Source organism: Hyla sarda, chromosome 4 (assembly GCF_029499605.1).
Source record: "Hyla sarda isolate aHylSar1 chromosome 4, aHylSar1.hap1, whole genome shotgun sequence".
Classification (NCBI taxonomy): domain Eukaryota; kingdom Metazoa; phylum Chordata; class Amphibia; order Anura; family Hylidae; genus Hyla; species Hyla sarda.
In genome coordinates, this window is record NC_079192.1 from 419,097,166 (window position 1) to 419,122,147 (window position 24,982).

At 41.1% G+C, this 24,982-nt stretch overlaps 1 protein-coding gene across 5 annotated transcripts in view; it reads right to left on the bottom strand.

The window, feature by feature from the left end:
* Nucleotides 1–3,648: 3,648 nt before the first annotated feature.
* ETV6 (ETS variant transcription factor 6) overlaps nt 3,649–24,982 on the bottom strand; it is a 37,331-nt gene continuing 15,997 nt past the window's right edge. For all 5 annotated transcript variants that reach the window (XM_056517960.1, XM_056517959.1, XM_056517958.1 and 2 more), the window contains exons 2-8: nt 24,809–24,944; nt 13,161–13,325; nt 12,830–12,964; nt 10,889–11,437; nt 7,577–7,719; nt 7,381–7,481; nt 3,649–4,345 (exon numbers count right to left, since the gene is read on the bottom strand). In XM_056517960.1, the coding sequence (XP_056373935.1) occupies nt 4,237–4,345; nt 7,381–7,481; nt 7,577–7,719; nt 10,889–11,437; nt 12,830–12,964; nt 13,161–13,325; nt 24,809–24,944 (1,338 nt within the window). In that variant the 3' untranslated portion in view covers nt 3,649–4,236. The remainder of the gene's footprint in view (nt 4,346–7,380; nt 7,482–7,576; nt 7,720–10,888; nt 11,438–12,829; nt 12,965–13,160; nt 13,326–24,808; nt 24,945–24,982) is intronic.

Genomic DNA, 24,982 nt, shown 5'->3' on the forward strand with positions numbered 1-24,982 from the left:
TGTATTCTCAGTGATGTCACCGCTGATCTCTAGTGATGGATAGGCTGTATTCTCAGTGATGTCACCGCTGATCTCTAGTGATGGATAGGCTGTATTCTCAGTGATGTCACAGCTGATCTCTAGTGATGGATAGGCTGTATTCTCAGTGATGTCACCGCTGATCTCTAGTGATGGATAGGCTGTATTCTCAGTGATGTCACCGCTGATCTCTAGTATTGGATAGGCTGTATTCTCAGTGATGTCACCGCTGATCTCTAGTGATGGATAGGCTGTATTCTCAGTGATGTCACCGCTGATCTCTAGTGATGGATAGGCTGTATTCTCAGTGGTGTCACCGCTGATCTCTAGTGATGGATAGGCTGTATTCTCAGTGATGTCACTGCTGATCTCTAGTGAATGGATAGGCTGTATTCTCAGTGATGTCACCGCTGATCTCTAGTGATGGATAGACTGTATTCTCAGTGATGTCACCGCGGATCTCTAGTGATGGATAGACTATTCTCAGTGATGTCACCGCTGATCTCTAGTGATGGATAGAATGTATTCTCAGTGATGTCACCGCTGATCTCTAGTGATATATAGGCTGTATTCTCAGTGATGTCACCGCTGATCTCTAGTGATGGATAGGCTGTATTCTCAGTGATGTCACCGCTGATCTCTAGTGATGGATAGACTGTATTCTCAGTGATGTCACCGCTGATCTCTAGTGATGGATAGACTGTATTCTCAGTGATGTCACCGCTGATCTCTAGTGATGGATAGGTTGTATTCTCAGTGATGTCACCGCTGATCTCTAGTGATGGATAGGCTGTATTATCAGTGATGTCACCGCTGATCTCTAGTGATGGATAGGCTGTATTCTCAGTGATGTCACCGCTGATCTCTAGTGATGGATAGGCTGTATTCTCAGTGATGTCACCGCTGATCTCTAGTGATGGATAGGCTGTATTCTCAGTGATGTCACCGCTGATCTCTAGTGATGGATAGGCTGTATTCTCAGTGATGTCACCGCTGATCTCTAGTGAATGGATAGGCTGTATTCTCAGTGATGTCACCGCTGATCTCTAGTGATGGATAGGCTGTATTCTCAGTGATGTCACCGCTGATCTCTAGTATTGGATAGGCTGTATTCTCAGTGGTGTCACCGCTGATCTCTAGTGATATATAGGCTGTATTCTCAGTGATGTCACTGCTGATCTCTAGTGATGGATAGGCTGTATTATCAGTGATGTCACCGCCGATCTCTAGTGATGGATAGGCTGTATTCTCAGTGATGTCACTGCTGATCTCTAGTGATGGATAGACTGTATTATCAGTGATGTCACCGCTGATCTCTAGTGAATGGATAGGCTGTATTCTCAGTGATGTCACCGCTGATCTCTAGTGATGGATAGACTGTATTCTCAGTGATGTCACCGCTGATCTCTAGTGATGGATAGGCTGTATTCTCAGTGATGTCACCGCTGATCTCTAGTGAATGGATAGGCTGTATTCTCAGTGATGTCACCGCTGATCTCTAGTGATGGATAGGCTGTATTCTCAGTGATGTCACCGCTGATCTCTAGTGATGGATAGGCTGTATTCTCAGTGATGTCACCGCTGATCTCTAGTGATGGATAGGCTGTATTCTCAGTGATGTCACTGCTGATCTCTAGTGATGGATAGACTGTATTATCAGTGATGTCACCGCTGATCTCTAGTGAATGGATAGGCTGTATTCTCAGTGATGTCACCGCTGATCTCTAGTGATGGATAGACTGTATTCTCAGTGATGTCACCGCTGATCTCTAGTGATGGATAGGCTGTATTCTCAGTGATGTCACCGCTGATCTCTAGTGAATGGATAGGCTGTATTCTCAGTGATGTCACCGCTGATCTCTAGTGATGGATAGGCTGTATTCTCAGTGATGTCACCGCTGATCTCTAGTGATGGATAGGCTGTATTCTCAGTGATGTCACCGCTGATCTCTAGTGATGGATAGGCTGTATTCTCAGTGATGTCACCGCTGATCTCTAGTGATGGATAGGCTGTATTCTCAGTGATGTCACCGCTGATCTCTAGTGATGGATAGACTGTATTCTCAGTGATGTCACCGCTGATCTCTAGTGATGGATAGGCTGTATTATCAGTGATGTCACCGCTGATCTCTAGTGATGGATAGGCTGTATTCTCAGTGATGTCACCGCTGATCTCTAGTGATGGATAGGCTGTATTCTCAGTGATGTCACCGCTGATCTCTAGTGATGGATAGGCTGTATTCTCAGTGATGTCACCGCTGATCTCTAGTGATGGATAGGCTGTATTCTCAGTGATGTCACCGCTGATCTCTAGTGATGGATAGACTGTATTCTCAGTGATGTCACCGCTGATCTCTAGTGATGGATAGACTGTATTCTCAGTGATGTCACCGCTGATCTCTAGTGATGGATAGGCTGTATTCTCAGTGATGTCACCGCTGATCTCTAGTGATGGATAGGCTGTATTATCAGTGATGTCACTGCTGATCTCTAGTGATGGATAGGCTGTATTCTCAGTGATGTCACCGCTGATCTCTAGTGATGGATAGACTGTATTCTCAGTGATGTCACCGCTGATCTCTAGTGATGGATAGGCTGTATTCTCAGTGATGTCACCGCTGATCTCTAGTCATGGATAGGTTGTATTCTCAGTGATGTCACCGCTGATCTCTAGTGAATGGATAGGCTGTATTCTCAGTGATGTCACCGCTGATCTCTAGTGATGGATAGGCTGTATTCTCAGTGATGTCACCGCTGATCTCTAGTGATGGATAGGCTGTATTCTCAGTGATGTCACCGCTGATCTCTAGTGAATGGATAGGCTGTATTCTCAGTGATGTCACCGCTGATCTCCAGTGATGGATAGGCTGTATTCTCAGTGATGTCACCGCTGATCTCTAGTGATGGATAGAATGTATTCTCAGTGATGTCACCGCTGATCTCTAGTGATGGATAGGCTGTATTCTCAGTGATGTCACTGCTGATCTCTAGTGATGGATAGGCTGTATTATCAGTGATGTCACCGCTGATCTCTAGTGATGGATAGGCTGTATTCTCAGTGATGTCACCGCTGATCTCTAGTGATGGGTAGGCTGTATTATCAGTGATGTCACCGCTGATCTCTAGTGATGGATAGGCTGTATTCTCAGTGATGTCACCGCTGATCTCTAGTGATGGATAGGCTGTATTCTCAGTGATGTCACCGCTGATCTCTAGTGATGGATAGGCTGTATTCTCAGTGATGTCACCGCTGATCTCTAGTGATGGATAGGCTGTATTCTTAGTGATGTCACCGCTGATCTCTAGTCATGGATAGGTTGTATATATTAACACACTCGCACAAGGAAACAATTCACACTGGATTTGGTGGCACCAAGAATCATGATTTTTTTTTTTTTTTTTTTTAAACCACAAATCAGCTGTTAAAAAAAACAAAAAATAATTAAAGAAAACAAAAAAAAAAAACAATGAGATCGTTTCACCTCATTCATCTGATGCTTTAGGGCAGGAATTTTCAAACCTGCGCACCTCCAGATGTTGCAGAACTACAACTCCCAGCATGCCCAGACAGCCGTTGGCTGTCTGGGCATGCTGGGAATTGTAGTTTTGCAACATCTGGAGGTCCGCAGGTTGAAGACCACTACTTTAGGTTTTTTTTTTTTTTACATACAAAAAAATAATAAACAGGCGCGATGATGGAGACAGGAAGTTGCAGAGTGTAAACAGGAAGTGATGCTGCACGTGCAGACGAGAGGCGGTGATGTCACCAGAGTGGTGCTGATGACATCATCCATGATGCTGAACGTGACATCACCTGTAGAGGGCGCAGTGTAGACCCGAGCGCAGTTAAAATGACACTAGTGCAATTTACAAATTTTACAGAAAAGATTGAAGAAAGTTCAGTCCGGCGATGGCGATGGCGGTCACAGTGCGTCGTCCGCGGAATCTTTCTCCAGTGCAAATACAAAAATCTCAGTCCTACCGCAATAAAACAAAACCTATTTACGCGTCTTGGCGTAGAGGGCGCCGTCACCGTACCAGTATGCGGACACTTACGCCAATTCTCTCCCATTGTTAGCTGATAAAAATCCATTCCGGGTGGGGGCGGGGCCCCGTATTATACCGGCGCGGCGGGAAGACAATACAACCAGTCCATGTCCTGCCTGCACCAGCGCCAAAAATGTCACACACTCAACCCGAAGGAGACAAGATGGCGGATCAGCAATCGTCCTCCTGATACATCTGCTCGTCCAGCAACTCCTGAGATTCCAAGTGTTCTAACCGATCCGTCCGCCCGCTCATAATCTCATCCGGAGTCTTCATAAACCTGAGAGACAGGGGGCGGTATTATAGTAGTTATATTCTTGTATATAGGAGCAGTATTATAGTAGTTATATTCTTGTATATAGGCGCAGTATTATAGTAGTTATATTCTTGTATATAGGAGCTGTATTATAGTAGTTATATTCTTGTATATAGGAGCAGTATTATAGTGGTTATATTCTTGTATATAGGAGCAGTATTATAGTAGTTATATTCTTGTATATAGGAGCAGTATTATAGTAGATATATTCTTGTATATAGGGGCAGTATTATAGTAGTTATATTCTTGTATATAGGGGCAGTATTATAGTAGTTATATTCTTGTATATAGGAGCAGTATTATAGTAGTTATATTCTTGTATATAGGAGCAGTATTATAGTAGTTATATTCTTGTATATAGGAGCAGTATTATAGTAGTTATATTCTTGTATATAGGAGCAGTATTATAGTAGTTATATTCTTGTATATAGGAGCAGTATTATAGTAGTTATATTCTTGTATATAGGAGCAGTATTATAGTAGATATATTCTTGTATATAGGAGCAGTATTATAGTAGTTATATTCTTGTATATAGGAGCAGTATTATAGTAGTTATATTCTTGTATATAGGGGGCGGTATTATAGTAGTTATATTCTTGTATATAGGGGCAGTATTATAGTAGATATATTCTTGTATATAGGAGCAGTATTATAGTAGTTATATTCTTGTATATAGGAGGCAGTATTATAGTAGTTATATTCTTGTATATAGGGGGCAGTATTATAGTAGTTATATTCTTGTATATAGGAGGCAGTATTATAGTAGTTATATTCTTGTATACAAGAGACAGTATTATAGTAGTTATATTCTTGTATATAGGAGGCAGTATTATAGTAGTTATATTCTTGTATATAGGAGCAGTATTATAGTAGTTATATTCTTGTATATAGGAGCAGTATTATAGTAGTTATATTCTTGTATATAGGAGCAGTATTATAGTAGATATATTCTTGTATATAGGAGCAGTATTATAGTAGTTATATTCTTGTATATAGGAGGCAGTATTATAGTAGATATATTCTTGTATATAGGAGCAGTATTATAGTAGTTATATTCTTGTATATAGGGGACAGTATTATAGTAGTTATATTCTTGTATATAGGAGCAGTATTATAGTAGTTATATTCTTGTATATAGGAGGCAGTATTATAGTAGATATATTCTTGTATATAGGAGCAGTATTATAGTAGTTATATTCTTGTATATAGGGGACAGTATTATAGTAGTTATATTCTTGTATATAGGAGCAGTATTATAGGAGTTATATTCTTGTATATAGGGGCAGTATTATAGTAGTTATATTCTTATATATAGGAGCAGTATTATAGTAGTTATATTCTTGTATATAGGAGCAGTATTATAGTAGTTATATTCTTGTATATAGGAGCAGTATTATAGTAGTTATATTCTTGTATATAGGAGGCAGTATTATAGTAGTTATATTCTTGTATATAGGAGGCAGTATTATAGTAGTTATATTCTTGTATATAGGAGCAGTATTATAGTAGTTATATTCTTGTATATAGGAGCAGTATTATAGTAGATATATTCTTGTATATAGGAGCAGTATTATAGTAGTTATATTCTTGTATATAGGAGCAGTATTATAGTAGATATATTCTTGTATATAGGAGCAGTATTATAGTAGTTATATTCTTGTATATAGGGGACAGTATTATAGTAGTTATATTCTTGTATATAGGAGCAGTATTATAGGAGTTATATTCTTGTATATAGGAGCAGTATTATAGGAGTTATATTCTTGTATATAGGAGGCAGTATTATAGTAGTTATATTCTTATATATAGGAGCAGTATTATAGTAGTTATATTCTTGTATATAGGAGCAGTATTATAGTAGTTATATTCTTGTATATAGGAGCAGTATTATAGTAGTTATATTCTTGTATATAGGAGCAGTATTATAGTAGATATATTCTTGTATATAGAAGCAGTATTATAGTAGATATATTCTTGTATATAGGAGCAGTATTATAGTAGTTATATTCTTGTATATAGGGGCAGTATTATAGTAGTTATATTCTTGTATATAGGGGCAGTATTATAGTAGTTATATTCTTGTATATAGGAGCAGTATTATAGTAGATATATTCTTGTATATAGGAGCAGTATTATAGTAGTTATATTCTTGTATATAGGAGCAGTATTATAGTAGTTATATTCTTATATATAGGGGGCAGTATTATAGTAGTTATATTCTTGTATATAGGAGCAGTATTATAGTAGTTATATTCTTGTATATAGGAGAAGTATTATAGTAGTTATATTCTTGTATATAGGAGAAGTATTATAGTAGATATATTCTTGTATATAGGAGCAGTATTATAGTAGTTATATTCTTGTATATAGGAGAAGTATTATAGTAGATATATTCTTGTATATAGGAGCAGTATTATAGTAGTTATATTCTTGTATATAGGAGCAGTATTATAGTAGTTATATTCTTGTATATAGGAGCAGTATTATAGTAGTTATATTCTTGTATATAGGAGCAGTATTATAGTAGTTATATTCTTGTATATAGGAGCAGTATTATAGTAGATATATTCTTGTATATAGAAGCAGTATTATAGTAGTTATATTCTTGTATATAGGAGCAGTATTATAGTAGTTATATTCTTGTATATAGGAGCAGTATTATAGTAGATATATTCTTGTATATAGGAGCAGTATTATAGTAGTTATATTCTTGTATATAGGGGCAGTATTATAGTAGTTATATTCTTGTATATAGGGGCAGTATTATAGCAGGAGACGACATTGAGCTTGTGACACTTTTTTTAGGATAAAGAGAATATAAAATCTGTGCTTGTTTCTGATTCATGATGGGAGAGACATTTCAGTAGAATATAAAAGGATTTAGTGGGTGGTTATAGAACTACAATATAGTGACTCAGGGGTGATTCCTGGTCATATGACGTGGCAGCCATATTTACTGCTCCCACCTTCACCTCTCTGCAGCGCCCACTATTATTACCTGAAGAGTAGTCTCTGTCCGGGCTCCTTGCGGATGATGTTCAGCTTGTAGTAATGGCGCAGCGCCCGCGACATCTTTTCGTAGGTCATGTTTGTTCTGTTCTGTTTGTTGAGGTGAGAGAGGAAATGGTGAGGGGACCGGTCATAAAACACAGACGTGACCTGGGGGAGGGACGGGAGGGCATTACGGGAATCACCTTGTGGTTGCCCCAGAGTCGCGCCAAACCATTGGGGTCCATGATACGGAAAACCATCGACTCCTTATCTTCCCAGCGGATGAAGTTCTCGTATCGCGTGTCAGACAGGAGCTGGTACACGTAATCCCAGAGCAGGCGGCAATCTGCGGGCGATACAAGATCAGGACCAGTGATCAGACGGGTCACCCCACTGTCCTACACCCCTTATAGACGGCGCTGCACCCCCCATTATCCCATCACTTTATAGACAGCGCTGCATCCATATTATCCCATCACCTTATAGACAGCGCTGCACCCATATTATCCCATCACCTTAGACAGCACTGCACCCATATAACCTTATAGACAGCGCTGCACCCACATTATCCCATCACCTTATAGACAGCGCTGCATCCACATTATCCCATCACCTTATAGACAGCACTGCACCCATATTACCTTATAGACAGCACTGCACCCATATTATCTTATAGACAGCGCTGCACCCACATTATCCCATCACCTTATAGACAGCGCTGCACCCACATTATCCTATCACCTTATAGACAGCGCTGCACCCACATTATCCCATCACCTTATAGACAGCGCTGCACCCCCCATTACCCCATCACCATATAAACAGCGCTGCACCCACATTATCCCATCACCTTATAGACAGCGCTGCACCCCACATTACCCCATCACCTTATACACAGCGCTGCACCCCACATTATCCCATCACCTTATAGACCACACTGCACCCCACATTATCCCATCACCCTACACTCTGCGCTGCACCCACATTACCCCATCACCATATAGACAGCGATGCACCCCCCATTATCCCATCACCTTATAGACAGCGCTGCACCCACATTACCCCATCACCTTATAGACAGCGCTGCACCCACATTATCCCATCACCTTATCGACAGCGCTGCACCCACATTATCCCATCACATTATAGACAGCGCTGCACCCCACATTATCCCATCACCTTATAGACAGCGCTGCACCCATCATTATCCCACCACCTTATAGACAGCACTGCACCCACATTATCCCATCACCTTATAGACAGTGCTGCACCCCACATTATCCCATCACCCAACACTCTGCGCTGCACCCCACATTATCCCATCACCTTAGACAGCACTGCACCCCACATTATTCCATCACCTTATCGACAGCGCTGCACCCACATTACGCCATCACCTTATAGACAGCGCTGCACCCCACATTATTCCATCACCCTACACTCTGCGCTGCACCCACATTATCCCATCACCTTATCGACAGCACTGCACCCACATTATCCCATCACCTTATAGACAGCGCTGCACCGACATTATCCCATCACCCTATAGATAGCGCTGCACCCCCATTATCCCATCACTTTATAGACAGCGCTGCACCCACATTATCCCATCACATTAGAGACAGCGCTGCACCCACATTATATCATCACCTTATAGATGGCGCTGCACCCCCCATTATCCCATCACTTTATAGACAGCGCTGCACCCACATTATCCCATCACCTTATAGATGGCGCTGCACCCCCCATTATCCCATCACTTTATAGACAGCGCTGCACCCACATTATCCCATCACCTTATAGATGGCGCTGCACCCCCCATTATCCCATCACTTTATAGACAGCGCTGCACCCACATTATCCCATCACATTAGAGACAGCGCTGCACCCACATTATATCATCACCTTATAGACAGCGCTGCACCCACATTATCCCATCACCTATAGACAGCGCTGCACCCACATTATATCATCACCTTATAGACAGCGCTGCACCCACATTATATCATCACCATATAAACAGAGCTGCACCCACATTATCCCATCACCTATAGACAGCGCTGCACCCACATTATCCCATCACCCTATAGACAGCGCTGCACCCACATTATCCCATCACCTATAGACAGCGCTGCACCTACATTATCCCATCACCTTATAGACAGCGCTGCACCCCAATTACCCCATCACCTTATAGACGGCGCTGCACCCCCCATTATCCCATCACCTTATAGACAGCGTTGCACACCCATTACCCCATCACCTTATAGACAGCGCTGCACCCCACATTATCCCATCACCTTATAGACAGCGCTGCACCCCCCATTATCCCATCACCTTATAGACGGCGCTGCACCTATATTATCCCATCACCCTACACTCTGCGCTGCACCTACATTACCCCATCACCTTATAGATGGCGCTGCACCCACATTACCCCATCACCTTATCGACGGCGCTGCACCTACATTATCCCATCACATTATAGACAGCGCTGCACCCCACATTATCCCATCACATTATAGACAGCGCTGCACCCACATTATCCCATCACATTATAGACAGCGCTGCACCTACATTATCCCATCACATTATAGACAGCGCTGCACCCCACATTATCCCATCACCTTATAGACAGCGCTGCACCCACATTATCCCATCACATTATAGACAGCGCTGCACCCCACATTATCCCATCACCTTATAGACAGCGCTGCACCTACATTATCCCATCACCTTATAGACAGCGCTGCACCTACATTATCCCATCACCTTATAGACAGCGCTGCACCTACATTATCCCATCACCTTATAGACAGCGCTGCACCCACATTATCCCATCACCTTATAGACAGCGCTGCACCCCCATTACCCCATCACCTTATAGACAGCGCTGCACCCACATTACCCCATCACCTTATAGACAGCGCTGCACCCACATTATCCCATCACCTTATAGACAGCGCTGCACCCACATTATCCCATCACCTTATAGACAGCGCTGCACCTACATTATCCCATCACCTTATAGACAGCGCTGCACCCACATTATCCCATCACCTTATAGACAGCGCTGCACCCCACATTATTCAATTACCCTACACTCTGCGCTGCACCCCACAATATCCCATCACCTTATAGACAGCGCTGCACCCCACATTATCCCATCACCTTATAGACAGCGCTGCACCCCACATTATCCCATCACCTTATAGACAACGCTGCACCCCACATTATTCCATTACCCTACACTCTGCGCTGCACCCCACATTATCCCATCACCTTAGACAGCGCTGCACCCACATTATTCCATTACCCTACACTCTGCGCTGCACCCCACATTATCCCATCACCTTATAGACAGCGCTGCACCCACATTACCCCATCACCTTATAGACAGCGCTGCACCCACATTACGCCATCACCCTACATTTTGCGCTGCACCCACATTCCCTCATTACACTTTAGGGACCATTGGTCACAGGCCATTATAATGAATCGTGCCGCCATCATACCTGCTATCCTCCCCATGGGGATGTTCTGCTCTTCGGGCGGAGAGATGGACACCATGACGTGGTTCATGTACGCCATCTCCTCTCGGTGAGATAAGTTCATGGGTTTGGTGTCGCGCTGCTGCCCCCCATCGTCCGTTCCCATCCTCGGCGTCTTGAACTCCACAGGGTGCCGGGGGTTGAGGAGCAGCGGGTGCATGATGGGGCTGGGCATGAGCTGGATGACGCGGGGGTTCTCCTGCCGGGGGCTGCCGGGTTTGGGGAGGGCGTCACCGGGACAGTGGTTGGCTTCAGCGGGGGACACAGAGAGGGGGTAGGCGTCCTGAGCGTGGTGGTTACTTTCACTCTGCAGTCGGTGGAGGCGGTCAGCGGGGGACGGGCGGCGGAGGGCGCTGTCCAGGGGGGAGCGCAGGGGGCGGGGTTCAGGATCCGGAGACGGGTGATGGTTGGAGGAGGAGATGGGCGAGTGGGAGCGATGGCGCAGCTCTATGGTGGGAGTATTCTGCGGATGAATGTCTGACGGCGTCCTGGGCGGTCTGTGGTGGATGTGATCTGGAGGAAGGAAAAAATAAAAAATAAATCAACCACTAGGTGGCGCTAAAGGAACAGTGATATAAACCAATAAAAATATCTGGTGTCACTAGAGGGCGCAAAAAAATATTACTGCCAAATAGTTTCAGCCCAAGATATTATTTTCATTATGTGACCACTAGATGGCGCTAAAGAGACATCACTACCAAACACACATTGTTTTTCCAACCAGGGTGCCTCCAGCTGTTTCAAAACTACAACTCCCAGCATGCCCTGGCATGCTGGGAGTTGTAGTTTTGCAACAGCTGGAGGTTGGAAAATACTGTAATAACATGACCACTAGATGGCGATAAAGTGACAGTACTATCAAATGCTTCCAGCTCAAGATCTCCTGGATTTCATTCGTAGTCACTTGACCACTAGATGGCAACCAAGAGACATTACTACCGAAAACTAAACTTATAACCCAAAATCTTATTGGAATTTTTTCTTTTTTTTGTGAAATAAACTTCTAGATGGCGCTAAAGAGACAGTAACTAATATCCTCCAGCTCAACATCTTGTTGGTAACATTTTGCAGTCACATGACAACTAAATAAAAGGCTAAAAAAAAAAAAAAAATTACTATTCATTATTTTGAGCCCAAATTCTAATTGGTCTATTTCATAATCACATGACCACTAGATGGCCCCAATGAGACATTACTGCCAAATCCTTCCAGCCATGAGATCTCATTGGTTTATTATAATCACATGATCACTAGATGTCCCTAATAACACATTACTACCAAGTGCTTCAGCCATTGGGTCTAATTGGATTATTATAGTCACGTGACCACTCGATGGCCCTGATTAGATAATGTTGCCAAATCATTTCAGTCGTAAGATCTCGTTGGATTATTTCATAGTCGCATGACCACTAGATGGTGCTAAAGAGACATTACTGCTAAATACATCCTGCCCTATGATCTTATTGGTTTATTTTATAGTCACATGATCACTAGATGTCCCTAATTACTGCCAAATTCCTTTAACCCTAAGAACTAATTGGTTTATTCCATAACCACATGACCACTAGATGGCCCCAGTAAGACATTACTGCCAAATACACCCCGCCCTACGAGCTCATTATTATTATTATTTTTTTATAGTCACATGACCACTAGATGGCACTAATGAGACATTACTGCCAAACCCTTCCAGCACTAAGAACTAGTTTGTTTATTTCATAATCGCCCGACCACTAGATGGCGCTAAAGAGACATTACTGCTAAATACTTTGGTCCCTAAGATTTTATTGGTTTATTTCATAATCACATGACCACTAGATGGCGCCAAAGAGACATTATAGGTCTAACACAACATGTCAGCGATTCATCCTGAGCCTCCTGGTTCATGAATAAAATGATCAGTACCGTCTTGGTGGTTGTGGGGGAGGATGATGTCGGGGTGACTGTGGATGGAGTTTCCAGTGTGGTACGCAGACGGGGGCAGCGGTCGGGGTTTCCTCTGTCGCAGGATGTGCTGCAGAACCTCGTACAGGACGTCACCTGTGCCACAAAAAAAGAGACAGAACACTTACACCCCCACATACAACCTCTAGGGGGCATTATTGTGTAACGGCCATTGCAGCTCCCAGGCTCCTCTACTGCAGCATAACTACACAGATGCCATTCAGGAGTCTGGGAAAGCTGAGTAACCATCCCTTTATGTGGGTAATTCCTCTACATTATAATGGACACTCACCTGAGTGCGGGCAGCGGTATCGGAAGTCCTCCTTGGTGAGGAGCAGCAGCGCCTTCCCGTTCATCTCGAATGAATTATTCTCTATAGGACGCAGTGAGAATTCGTTCTCTGCCCAGCGCAGCCACTGAGACACGTCCTCCCGCGACCAATGAGAGGGAGGGAGACCTGGAGAAGAGAGTGACATCATCAATTCATAGTCACGTGGCCACTAGATGGCGACATAGTCATCACTACTAATTACTTCTAGCCAGACATTTTATTGGTTCATTTCAGTCACATGACCACTAGATGGCGACAAAGACATTACTACTACTAACTTCTAACCCAGTGTTTCCCAACCAGGGTGCCTCCAGCTGTTGCAAAACTACAACTCCCAGCATGCCCGGAGAGCCAACGGCTGTCCGGGCATGCTGGGAGTTGTAGTTTTGCAACAGCTGGAGGCACCCTGGTTGGGAAACAATGTTCTAACCTGACCTCCTAATTGGTTAATTTCACAGTCACATGACCAGTAGAGGGCGACAAAGAGTCATCACTACTAATTACTTTTAGCTAGACATCTTATTGGTTCATTTCAAAGTCATGTGCCCACTAGATGGCGACAAAGACACCACAACTAATTACTTCTAACCTGACCTCTTATTGGTTCATTTCAGTCACATGACCACTAGATGGCGACAAAGAGACACTACAACTAATTACTTCTAACCTGACCTCTTATTGGTTTATTTCAGTCACATGGCCACTAGATGGCGACAAAGAGTCATCACTACTAATTACTTTTAACCTGACCTCTCATTGGTTCATTTCAGTCACATGACCACTAGATGGCGACAAAGACATTACTACTACTAACTTCTAACCCAGTGTTTCCCAACCAGGGTGCCTCCAGCTGTTGCCATTGGCTGTCCAGGCATACTGGGAGTTGTAGTTTTGCAACAGCTAGAGGCACCCTTGTTGGGAAACAGTGTTCTAACCAGACCTCTTATTGGTTTATTTCATAGTCACATGACCACTAGAGGGCAACAGAGTCACTACTAATTACTTTTAACTAGACATCTTATTGGTTAATTTCATAGTCACATGACCACTAGATGGTGACAAAGAGACATCACTTCTAACCAGACATCTAATTGGTTCATTTCAGTCACATGACCACTAGATGGTGCTAAAGAGACGCTACAGCAAAATGTTGTCAGTCCAAGAATTTATTTTTTTTGTTTTTTAAATACATAACCACAAGATGGTGCTAAAGAGACATCCACACTAATTAATTCTAACCCAAAATCTCATTGGCTCATGTTAGTCACATGACCACCATATGGCACTAAAGAGACGCTACAGCGAAAAGTTTAGTCCAAGAATAATTTTTTTTTTTTTTATTACGTGGCCACTAGATGGCAGTAAAGTGACATCACTACCAATTACATTAAACTCGACATCTTATTGGTTCCTTTCATAGTCACATGGCCAATTGATTGAGCTAAACCAATGGTAGTATTTGGCAGTAAAGTATTTCATAGTCACATGACCACTAAAAGGGACATTACTAACAAATCCTTCCAGCTTGAGAGCTCATTGGTTTATTTCATAGTCACATGACCACTAGATGGCACTAAAAAGAGACAATAGTCCAAGAATTTACTCTGTTTTTTAAATAGATGACCTCTAGATGGTGCTAAAGAGACATAACTACCAATCAGTTTCATACTAAGATCTCATTGGTAGATTTCACACTAACATGACCAGTAGATGGCGATAAAGAGACAATATGACCAAATATTTCTAATTGGTCCATACAACAATCACATGACCACTGGGTGGCACTAAAGTGTCCGTATTACCAATTACTTCCAGCTCAATGATTTATTTCATAGTCACGTGGCCACTAAGTGGCGCTAAAGACACTACAGAAAAATATTTTTAACCCAAGAATTGTGTTTTGTGTTTTTTTTTATATGACCACTAGATGGCGATAAAGAGACATCACAACCAAATCCTTCCAGCTCAAGATCTTATTGGTTTATTTCATAATAACATGACCACAAGATGGCGCTAAAGACACTACAGAAAACATTTTGTAACCCAAGATTTGTGTTTTTTTTTTTTTGTTTTGTTTGTTTTTTTAAATAACATGACCACTAGATGGCAATAAAGAGACATCACAACCAAATCCTTCCACCTCCAGATCTCATTGGTTCATTTCCCAGGTCACATGACCGCTAGATAACGGCTAAAAGAGACAGTGACATATTTTGAGCACAAAATCTCATCAGTTTATTTCATAATCACATGACCACTAGATGGCCCTAGAGAGACAATACCGCTAAATACTTCCATCCCTAAGATTTCATTGTTTAATTTATTGTCACATGACCACTAGATGGCCCTAGAGAGACAATACCACTAAATACTTCCATCCCTAAGATTTCTTTGTTTAATTTATTGTCACATGACCACTAGATGGCAGCATTACTAATAGAAAGTAAACAAGAAAAATAAGAAAAATTATTTACATTAAAAAAAAAATAATAAATGTTGGTGGGGGAAGAGGGTTTCGGATAATTTTTTAAATTTTTTTTTTTATAAAAATGTTGCAATCCATTAAGGAGTTAACCCCGTGTTCGCCCTCACATCTCTCCAGGAAGTTTTTCGCGAAGGAAATTTCCTGCGGTCAAACAGACGCGTCCAAGAAACGTTATCAGGCGCAACGCAGCCCCCGGGTCTCCATGGAAACCACAACAAACTCCGAACTGCTGTGGACAAGTGGTCCCGAATAAAAGGGACAATTACTATGCAAGACAGTGTTTTCCCAACCAGGGTGCCTCCAGCTGTTGAAAAACTACAACTCCCAGCATGCCCGGACAGCCTTCGGCTGTCCGGGCATGCTGGGAGTTGTAGTTTTGCAACAGCTGGAGGCACCCTGTTTGGGAAAACACTGACATAGGAAGAGTCCCACAATTTTTTGTCTTCAGAAGAAACCCTCCTATAGGTGGCACCAGATGGACGGGTTTTCTAACCTGCAGACGAGATAATTTGCATAAATAATTTCCCATGGAGCATTGCATGTAAGACTGGATCTCCTTAAAGGGGTACTCCGCTGGAAAACTTTTTTTTTATTTTTTTAAATCAACTGGTGCCAGAAAGTTAAACAGATTTGTAAATGACTTCTATTTAAAAAAAAAAATCTGAATCCTTCCAGTACTTATCAGCTGCTGTTATGATCCACAGGAAGTTCTTTTATTTTTGAATTTTATTTTTGAGTGCTCTCTGCTGACACCTCTGTCCATGTCAGGAACTGTCCAGAGTAGGAGAAAATCATCCCCATAGAAAACCTCTCCTGCTCTGGACAGTTCCTAAAACGAACAGAGGTGTCAGCAGAGAGCACTGTGGTCAGACAGAAAGGAAATTCAATAAGAAAAGAACTTCCTGTGGAGCATATAGCAGCTGATAAGTACTGGAAGGATTGACATTTTTTTTTTATAGAAGTCATTTACAAATCTGTTTAACCAGTTGATAAAAAAAAAATAATAATAATAATTTAAAAAAAGTTTTCCAGTGGAGTACCCCTTTAATGAGAAGATGAGTCATGTGATGGCGGGCAAGGGGGGGGGGGGCACTAATGCACGTGCGTTTAACCCCTGAATGACCATTCATACGTGTTTTCACGGCGATCACAGCAGAGAAACCTCCACTCCTGGCAGTTTAACCCCTTACATACCAGGGTCCAACCATGACCACAGCAGGTAAAAGTATAAAAAAAAAAAATTGGGGGGAAAGGGATATAAAAAAAAAAAAAATTGGTCCCTCAAAAAATATGGTAACGTTAACGAAAAAGAAAAAAAAAAATCTGTTTGGATATTAAGGGGTTAAGTTTCCCGACAGATACATCCTATTGGCTGGGCTGGGTGTCATGTGACCCACGCACTATCGGGATTGGCCAGTTTTATGCAAATAAATGTTAATAATAAATAATGGAAAAGTCTGGAAGTTTCCGCCGGTGGAGAAGATATTGCGCAGCTCGTAGAGGATTGTAAGGACTGGATACACTGTAACAAACCCTCAGCTGGGGGGGGGGGAGTTTTATACTGGGACTGAAGGGGTTAAGCGGCAGAGTTCATGGAGGGTCCCTGGAGGTGAAGTTCATTCGTCATCCCCATTAGGAAACCCGGGGCCCATCCAAGAGGTCGGAGGCCGGAAACCTCATCAGCCCCCGCAACGAATTCCTTCCACCTCACCGAAACGGAGAGGAAACTTCCCTCCTGGAGGAAGGAGGAGGAGGAAGAGCGGAGGAGGAGCGGGGTTAACTCTTCATTATCTGAGGAGGAGGAGGAAGAGCGGAGGAGGAGCGGGGTTAACTCTTCATTATCTGAGGAGGAGGAGGAAGAGCGGAGGAGGAGCGGGGTTAACTCTTCATTATCTGAGGAGGAGCGGGGTTAACTCTTCATTATCTGAGGAGGCGGAGGAGGAGCGGGGTTAACTCTTCATTATCTGAGGAGGAGGAGGAAGAGCGGAGGAGGAGCGGGGTTAACTCTTCATTATCTGAGTAGGAGGAGCGGGGTTAACTCTTCATTATCTGAGGAGGAGGAAGAGCGGAGGAGGAGCGGGGTTAACTCTTAATTATCTGAGGAGGAGGAGGAAGAGCGGAGGAGGAGCGGGGTTAACTCTTCATTATCTGAGGAGGAGGAGCGGGGTTAACTCTTCATTATCTGAGGAGGAGGAGGAAGAGCGGAGGAGGAGCGGGGTTAACTCTTCATTATCTGAGGAGGAGGAGCGGGGTTAACTCTTCATTATCTGAGGAGGAGGAGGAAGAGCGGAGGAGGAGCGGGGTTAACTCTTCATTATCTGAGGAGGAGGAGCGGGGTTAACTCTTCATTATCAGAGGAGGAGGAGCGGGGTTAACTCTTCATTATCTGAGGAGGAGGAAGAGCGGAGGAGGAGCGGGGTTAACTCTTCATTATCAGAGGAGGAGCAGGGTTAACTCTTCATTATCTGAGGAGGAGGAGGAGGAGCGGGGTTAACTCTTCATTATCTGAGGAGGAGGAGGAAGAGCGGGGTTAACTCTTCATTATCTGAGGAGGCGGAGGAGGAGCGGGGTTAACTCTTCATTATCTGAGGAGGAGCGGGGTTAACTCTTCATTATCTGAGGAGGAGCGGGGTTAACTCTTCATTATCTGAGGAGGCGGAGGAAGAGGAGCGGAGGAGGAGCAGGGTTAACTCTTCATTATCTGAGGAGGAAGAGCGGAGGAGGAGCAGGGTTAAATCTTCATTATCTGAGGAGGAGCGGGATTAACTCTTCATTATCTGAGGAGGAGGAGCGGGATTAACTCTTCATTATCTGAGGAGGAGCGGGGTTAACTTCATTATCTGAGGAGGAGCGGGGTTAACTCTTCATTATCTGAGGAGGAGCGAGATTAACTCTTCATTATCAGAGGAGGAGGAGCGGGATTAACTCTTCATTATCTGAGGAGGAGCGGAGGAGGAGCGGGGTTAACTTCATTATCTGAGGAAGAGGAGTGGGATTAACTCTTCATTATCTGAGGAGGAGGGGGAAGAGCGGAGGAGGAGCGGGGTTAACTTCATTATCAGAGGAAGAGGAGCGGAGGAGGAGCGGGGTTAACTCTTCATTATCAGAGGAGGAGGAGGAGCGGGATTAACTCTTCATTATCTGAGGAGGAGCGGGGTTAACTCTTAATTATCTGAGGAGGAGCGGAGGAGGAAGAGCAGGGTTAACTCTTCATTATCTGAGGAGGAGCGGAGGAGGAAGAGCAGGGTTAACTCTTCATTATCTGAGGAGGAGCGAGATTAACTCTTCATTATCAGAGGAGGAGCGTGATTAACTCTTCATTATCTGAGGAGGAGCGGGGTTAACTCTTCATTATCAGAGGAGGAGGATCGGGGTTAAATCTTCATTATCTGAGGAGGAGCGGGGTTAACTCTTCATTATCTGAGGAGGAGCGGGGTTAACTCTTCATTATCTGAGGAGGAGCGGGGTTAACTCTTCATTATAGGGGGAGGAGGAGCGGGATTAACTCTTCATTATCTGAGGAGGAGGAGCGGGGTTAACTCTTCATCTGAGGAGGAGGAGCGTGATTAACTCTTTCATTATCGGAGGAGGAGCGGAGGAGGAGCGGGGTTAACTCTTTCATTATCGGAGGAGGAGCGGGATTAAATCTTGATTATCGGAGGAGGAGCGGGACTAATTTATCTCGGGAGGAGCGGGAATAACTCTTCATTATCTAAGGAGGAGCGGGATTTACTTCATTATCGGAGGAGGAGGAGCGAGATTAACTCTACTATCTGAGGAGGAGGGGATAGTTAACCCTTTATTATCCGAGGAGAGGAAAAAGGGGAAGATTAATTCTTTAATATTCGAGTGGAGGTGGGGAGTATTAACCATTTTTAATCCAAGGAAAGCAGCGGAGGAGGGGAGGTTTAATCACTTATTCTCCGATGAGAGGACAAGAGCAGGGGGATGGGTGGTGGATTTGGGAGTAGGATTAACCATTTATCCTCCTGCAATGGTAATATGACGACATGTCATCACAGCCCGCCCCCTGTATGACATCACTGATATAATATAATAGTAATATAATGACATTTGATCACAGCCCCGCCCCATGGTATGACATCACTGATATAATATAATAGTAATATAATGACATGTGATCACAGCCCCGCCCCCTGTATGACATCACTGATATAATAGTAATATGATGACATGTGATCACAGCCCCGCCCCCTGTATGACATCACTGATATAATATAATAGTAATATAATGACATGTGATCACAGCCCCGCCCCCTGTATGACATCACTGATATAATGGTAATATAATGACATGTGATCACAGCCCCGCCCCGTATGACATCACTGATATAATGGTAATATAATGACATGTAATCACAGCCCCGCCCCTTGTATGACATCACTTATATAATATAATAGTGATATAATGACGTGATCACAGCCCCGCCCCCTGTATGACATCATTGATATAATATAATAGTAATATAATGACATGTGATCACAGCCCCGCCCCCTGTATGACATCACTGATATAATATAATAGTAATATAATGACATGTGATCAGCCCCGCCCCCTGTATGACATCACTGATATAATATAATAGTAATATAATGACATGTGATCACAGCCCCGCCCCCTGTATGACATCACTGATATAATATAATAGTAATATAATGACATGTGATCACAGCCCCGCCCCCTGTATGACATCACTGATATAATATAATAGTAATATAATGACATGTGATCACAGCCCCGCCCCCTGTATGACATCACTGATATAATATAATAGTAATATAATGACATGTGATCACAACCCCGCCCCCTGTATGACATCACTGATATAATATAATAGTCATATAATGACATGTGATCACAGCCCCGCCCCCTGTATGACATCACTGATATAATATAATAGTAATATAATGACATGTGATCACAGCCCCCCTGTGTGACATCACTGATATAATATAATGACATGTGATCACAGCCCCGCCCCCTGTATGATATCACTGATATAATAGTAATATAATGACATGTGATCACAGCCCCGCCCCCTGTATGACATCACTGATATAATAGTAATATAATGACATGTGATCACAGCCCCGCCCCCTGTATGACATCACTGATATATAATAGTAATATAATGACATGTGATCACAGCCCCGCCCCCTGTGTGACATCACTGATATAATATAATAGTAATATAATGACATGTGATCACAGCCCCGCCCCCTGTATGACATCACTGATATAATATAATAGTAATATAATGACGTGATCACAGCCCCGCCCCCTGTATGACATCACTGATATAATATAATAGTAATATAATGACATGTGATCACAGCCCCGCCCCCTGTATGACATATAATATGACATGTGATTACAGCCCCGCCCCCTGTATGACATCACTGATATATAATAGTAATATAATGACATGTGATTACAGCCCCGCCCCCTGTATGACATCACTGATATATAATAGTAATATAATGACATGTGATTACAGCCCCGCCCCCTGTATGACATCACTGATATATAATAGTAATATAATGACATGTGATCACAGCCCCGCCCCCTGTATGACATCACTGATATATAATAGTAATATAATGACATGTGATCTATGCACCTTATACTCTAGGATCATCTATTCCTCTATTACTGCGGCCTTTATATTGTGTAATATATATATATATATATATATATATATATATATATATATATAATGTTATATTCAGCAATTCTCAGCTGCACCATAAAGGGTTAAATAACATCAGGTCTTTTGTAGTAAAAATATTTCCCATGAAATTGTGCAATTCCTCTTACTGGAGAATTCCCCCGTATACTGCTCAGCTGTGAGACGTCCGGATACAACCGCTAGATATTTTCTGCATGACTGTACAGAGGGGGGGGGGGGGGGGGGGGAGACAAGGTCATGTCCAGACCTGAACCAACAGTGCCCGCTGCCAGCCACCCCCTGATAACAGGAGATGATGTAGGTGGGATATATAGGAGCAGTGTTATAGGAGTAATATTCTTGTATATAGGAGCAGTATTATAGCAGTTATATTCTTGTATATAGGAGGCAGTATTATAGTAGTTATATTCTTGTATATAGGAGCAGTATTATAGTAGTTATATTCTTGTATATAGGAGCAGTATTATAGTAGTTATATTCTTGTATATAGGAGGCAGTATTATATAGTAGTTATATTCCTGTATATAGGAGCAGTATTATAGTAGTTATATTCTTGTATATAGGAGCAGTATTATAGTAGTTATATTATTGTATATAGGGGCAGTATTATAGTAGATATATTCTTGTATATAGGAGGCAGTATTATAGGAGTTATATTCTTGTATATAGGAGCAGTATTATAGGAGTTATATTCTTGTATATAGGAGCAGTATTATAGCAGTTATATTCTTGTATATAGGAGCAGTATTATAGTAGTTATATTCTTGTATATAGGAGGCAGTATTATAGTAGTTATATTCTTGTATATAGGAGGCAGTATTATAGTAGTTATATTCTTGTATATAGGAGACAGTATTATAGTAGTTATATTCTTGTATATAGGAGCAGTATTATAGTAGTTATATTCATGTATATAGGAGCAGTATTATAGTAGTTATATTCTAGTATATAGGAGCAGTATTATAGTAGTTATATTCTTGTATATAGGAGCAGTATTATAGTAGTTATATTCTTGTATATAGGAGCAGTATTATAGCAGTTATATTCTTGTATATAGGAGCAGTATTATAGTAGTTATATTCTTGTATATAGGAGCAGTATTATAGTAGTTATATTCTTGTATATAGGAGCAGTATTATAGTAGTTATATTCTTGTATATAGGAGCAGTATTATAGTAGTTATATTCTAGTATATAGGAGCAGTATTATAGTAGTTATATTCTTGTATATAGGAGCAGTATTATAGTAGTTATATTCTTGTATATAGGAGCAGTATTATAGTAGTTATATTCTTGTATATAGGAGCAGTATTATAGCAGTTATATTCTTGTATATAGGAGCAGTATTATAGTAGTTATATTCTTGTATATAGGAGGCAGTATTATAGTAGTTATATTCTTGTATATAGGAGGCAGTATTATAGTAGTTATATTCTTGTATATAGGAGCAGTATTATAGTAGTTATATTCTTGTATATAGGAGCAGTATTATAGTAGTTATATTCTTGTATATAGGAGCAGTATTATAGTAGTTATATTCTTGTATATAGGAGCAGTATTATAGTAGTTATATTCTAGTATATAGGAGCAGTATTATAGTAGTTATATTCTTGTATATAGGAGCAGTATTATAGTAGTTATATTCTTGTATATAGGAGCAGTATTATAGTAGTTATATTCATGTATATAGGAGCAGTGTTATAGGAGTTATATTCTTGTATATAGGAGCAGTATTATAGTAGATATATTCTTGTATATAGGGGCAGTATTATAGTAGTTATATTCATGTATATAGGAGCAGTATTATAGTAGTTATATTCTAGTATATAGGAGCAGTATTATAGTAGTTATATTCTTGTATATAGGAGCAGTATTATAGTAGTTATATTCTTGTATATAGGAGCAGTATTATAGTAGTTATATTCTTGTATATAGGGGTAGTATTATAGTAGATATATTCTTGTATATAGGAGCAGTATTATAGTAGATATATTCTTGTATATAGGAGCAGTATTATAGTAGTTATATTCTTGTATATAGGAGCAGTATTATAGTAGTTATATTCTTGTATATAGGAGACAGTATTATAGTAGTTATATTCTTGTATATAGGGGCAGTATTATAGTAGTTATATTCTTGTATATAGGAGCAGTATTATAGTAGTTATATTCTTGTATATAGGAGCAGTATTATAGTAGTTATATTCTTGTATATAGGAGCGGTATTATAGTAGATATATTCTTGTATATAGGAGGCAGTATTATAGTAGTTATATTCTTGTATATAGGAGCAGTATTATAGTAGTTATATTCTTGTATATAGGAGCAGTATTATAGTAGTTATATTCTTGTATATAGGAGCGGTATTATAGTAGATATATTCTTGTATATAGGAGGCAGTATTATAGTAGATATATTCTTGTATATAGGAGCAGTATTATAGTAGTTATATTCTTGTATATAGGAGCAGTATTATAGTAGTTATATACTTGTATATAGGAGCAGTATTATAGTAGTTATATTCTTGTATATAGGAGCAGTATTATAGTAGATATATTCTTGTATATAGGAGCAGTATTATAGTAGTTATATTCTTGTATATAGGAGCAGTATTATAGTAGTTATATTCTTGTATATAGGGGCAGTATTATAGTAGTTATATTCTTGTATATAGGAGCAGTATTATAGTAGTTATATTCTTGTATATAGGAGCAGTATTATAGTAGTTATATTCTTGTATATAGGAGCAGTATTATAGTAGTCATATTCTTGTATATAGGGACAGTATTATAGTAGTTATATTCTTGTATATAGGAGTAGTATTATAGTAGTTATATTCTTATATATAGGGGGCAGTATTATAGTAGTTATATTATTGTATATAGGAGCAGTATTATAGTAGTTATATTCTTGTATATAGGAGCAGTATTATAGTAGATATATTCTTGTATATAGGAGCAGTATTATAGTAGTTATATTCTTGTATATAGGAGCAGTATTATAGTAGTTATATTATTGTATATAGGAGCAGTATTATAGTAGTTATATTCTTGTATATAGGGAGCAGTATTATAGTAGTTATATTCTTGTATATAGGAGCAGTATTATAGTAGTTATATTCTTGTATATAGGGGCAGTATTATAGTAGTTATATTCTTGTATATAGGAGCAGTATTATAGTAGATATATTCTTGTATATAGGAGCAGTATTATAGTAGATATATTCTTGTATATAGGAGGCAGTATTCAGTTTCAGAAGTGATCACTACTTGGATAAGTTGTCACAACCCTGGGTATCTCATACATGGTGCACCCCTCAGTAGGGGGCAGTACTGAGCAGTGGGTGAAGCAGCAGTGACGTATATATATATATATATATATATATATATATATATATATCGGTGTAGACACTTACGTAGGTGCCCTGGCAGCCTGACGGAATCCTCTTCCATCCTGTAGGTGCGCGGCCCGGAGACATGGAGAGAGGAGGGGGATGGGGTGGCGGAGTTTTGCCCGGGACTTTCGGGAGGAGAGTACGAGATCTGTTCTTGCTGTTGAAGAAAAGAGGAGACATGGACGTTAGGTGCAG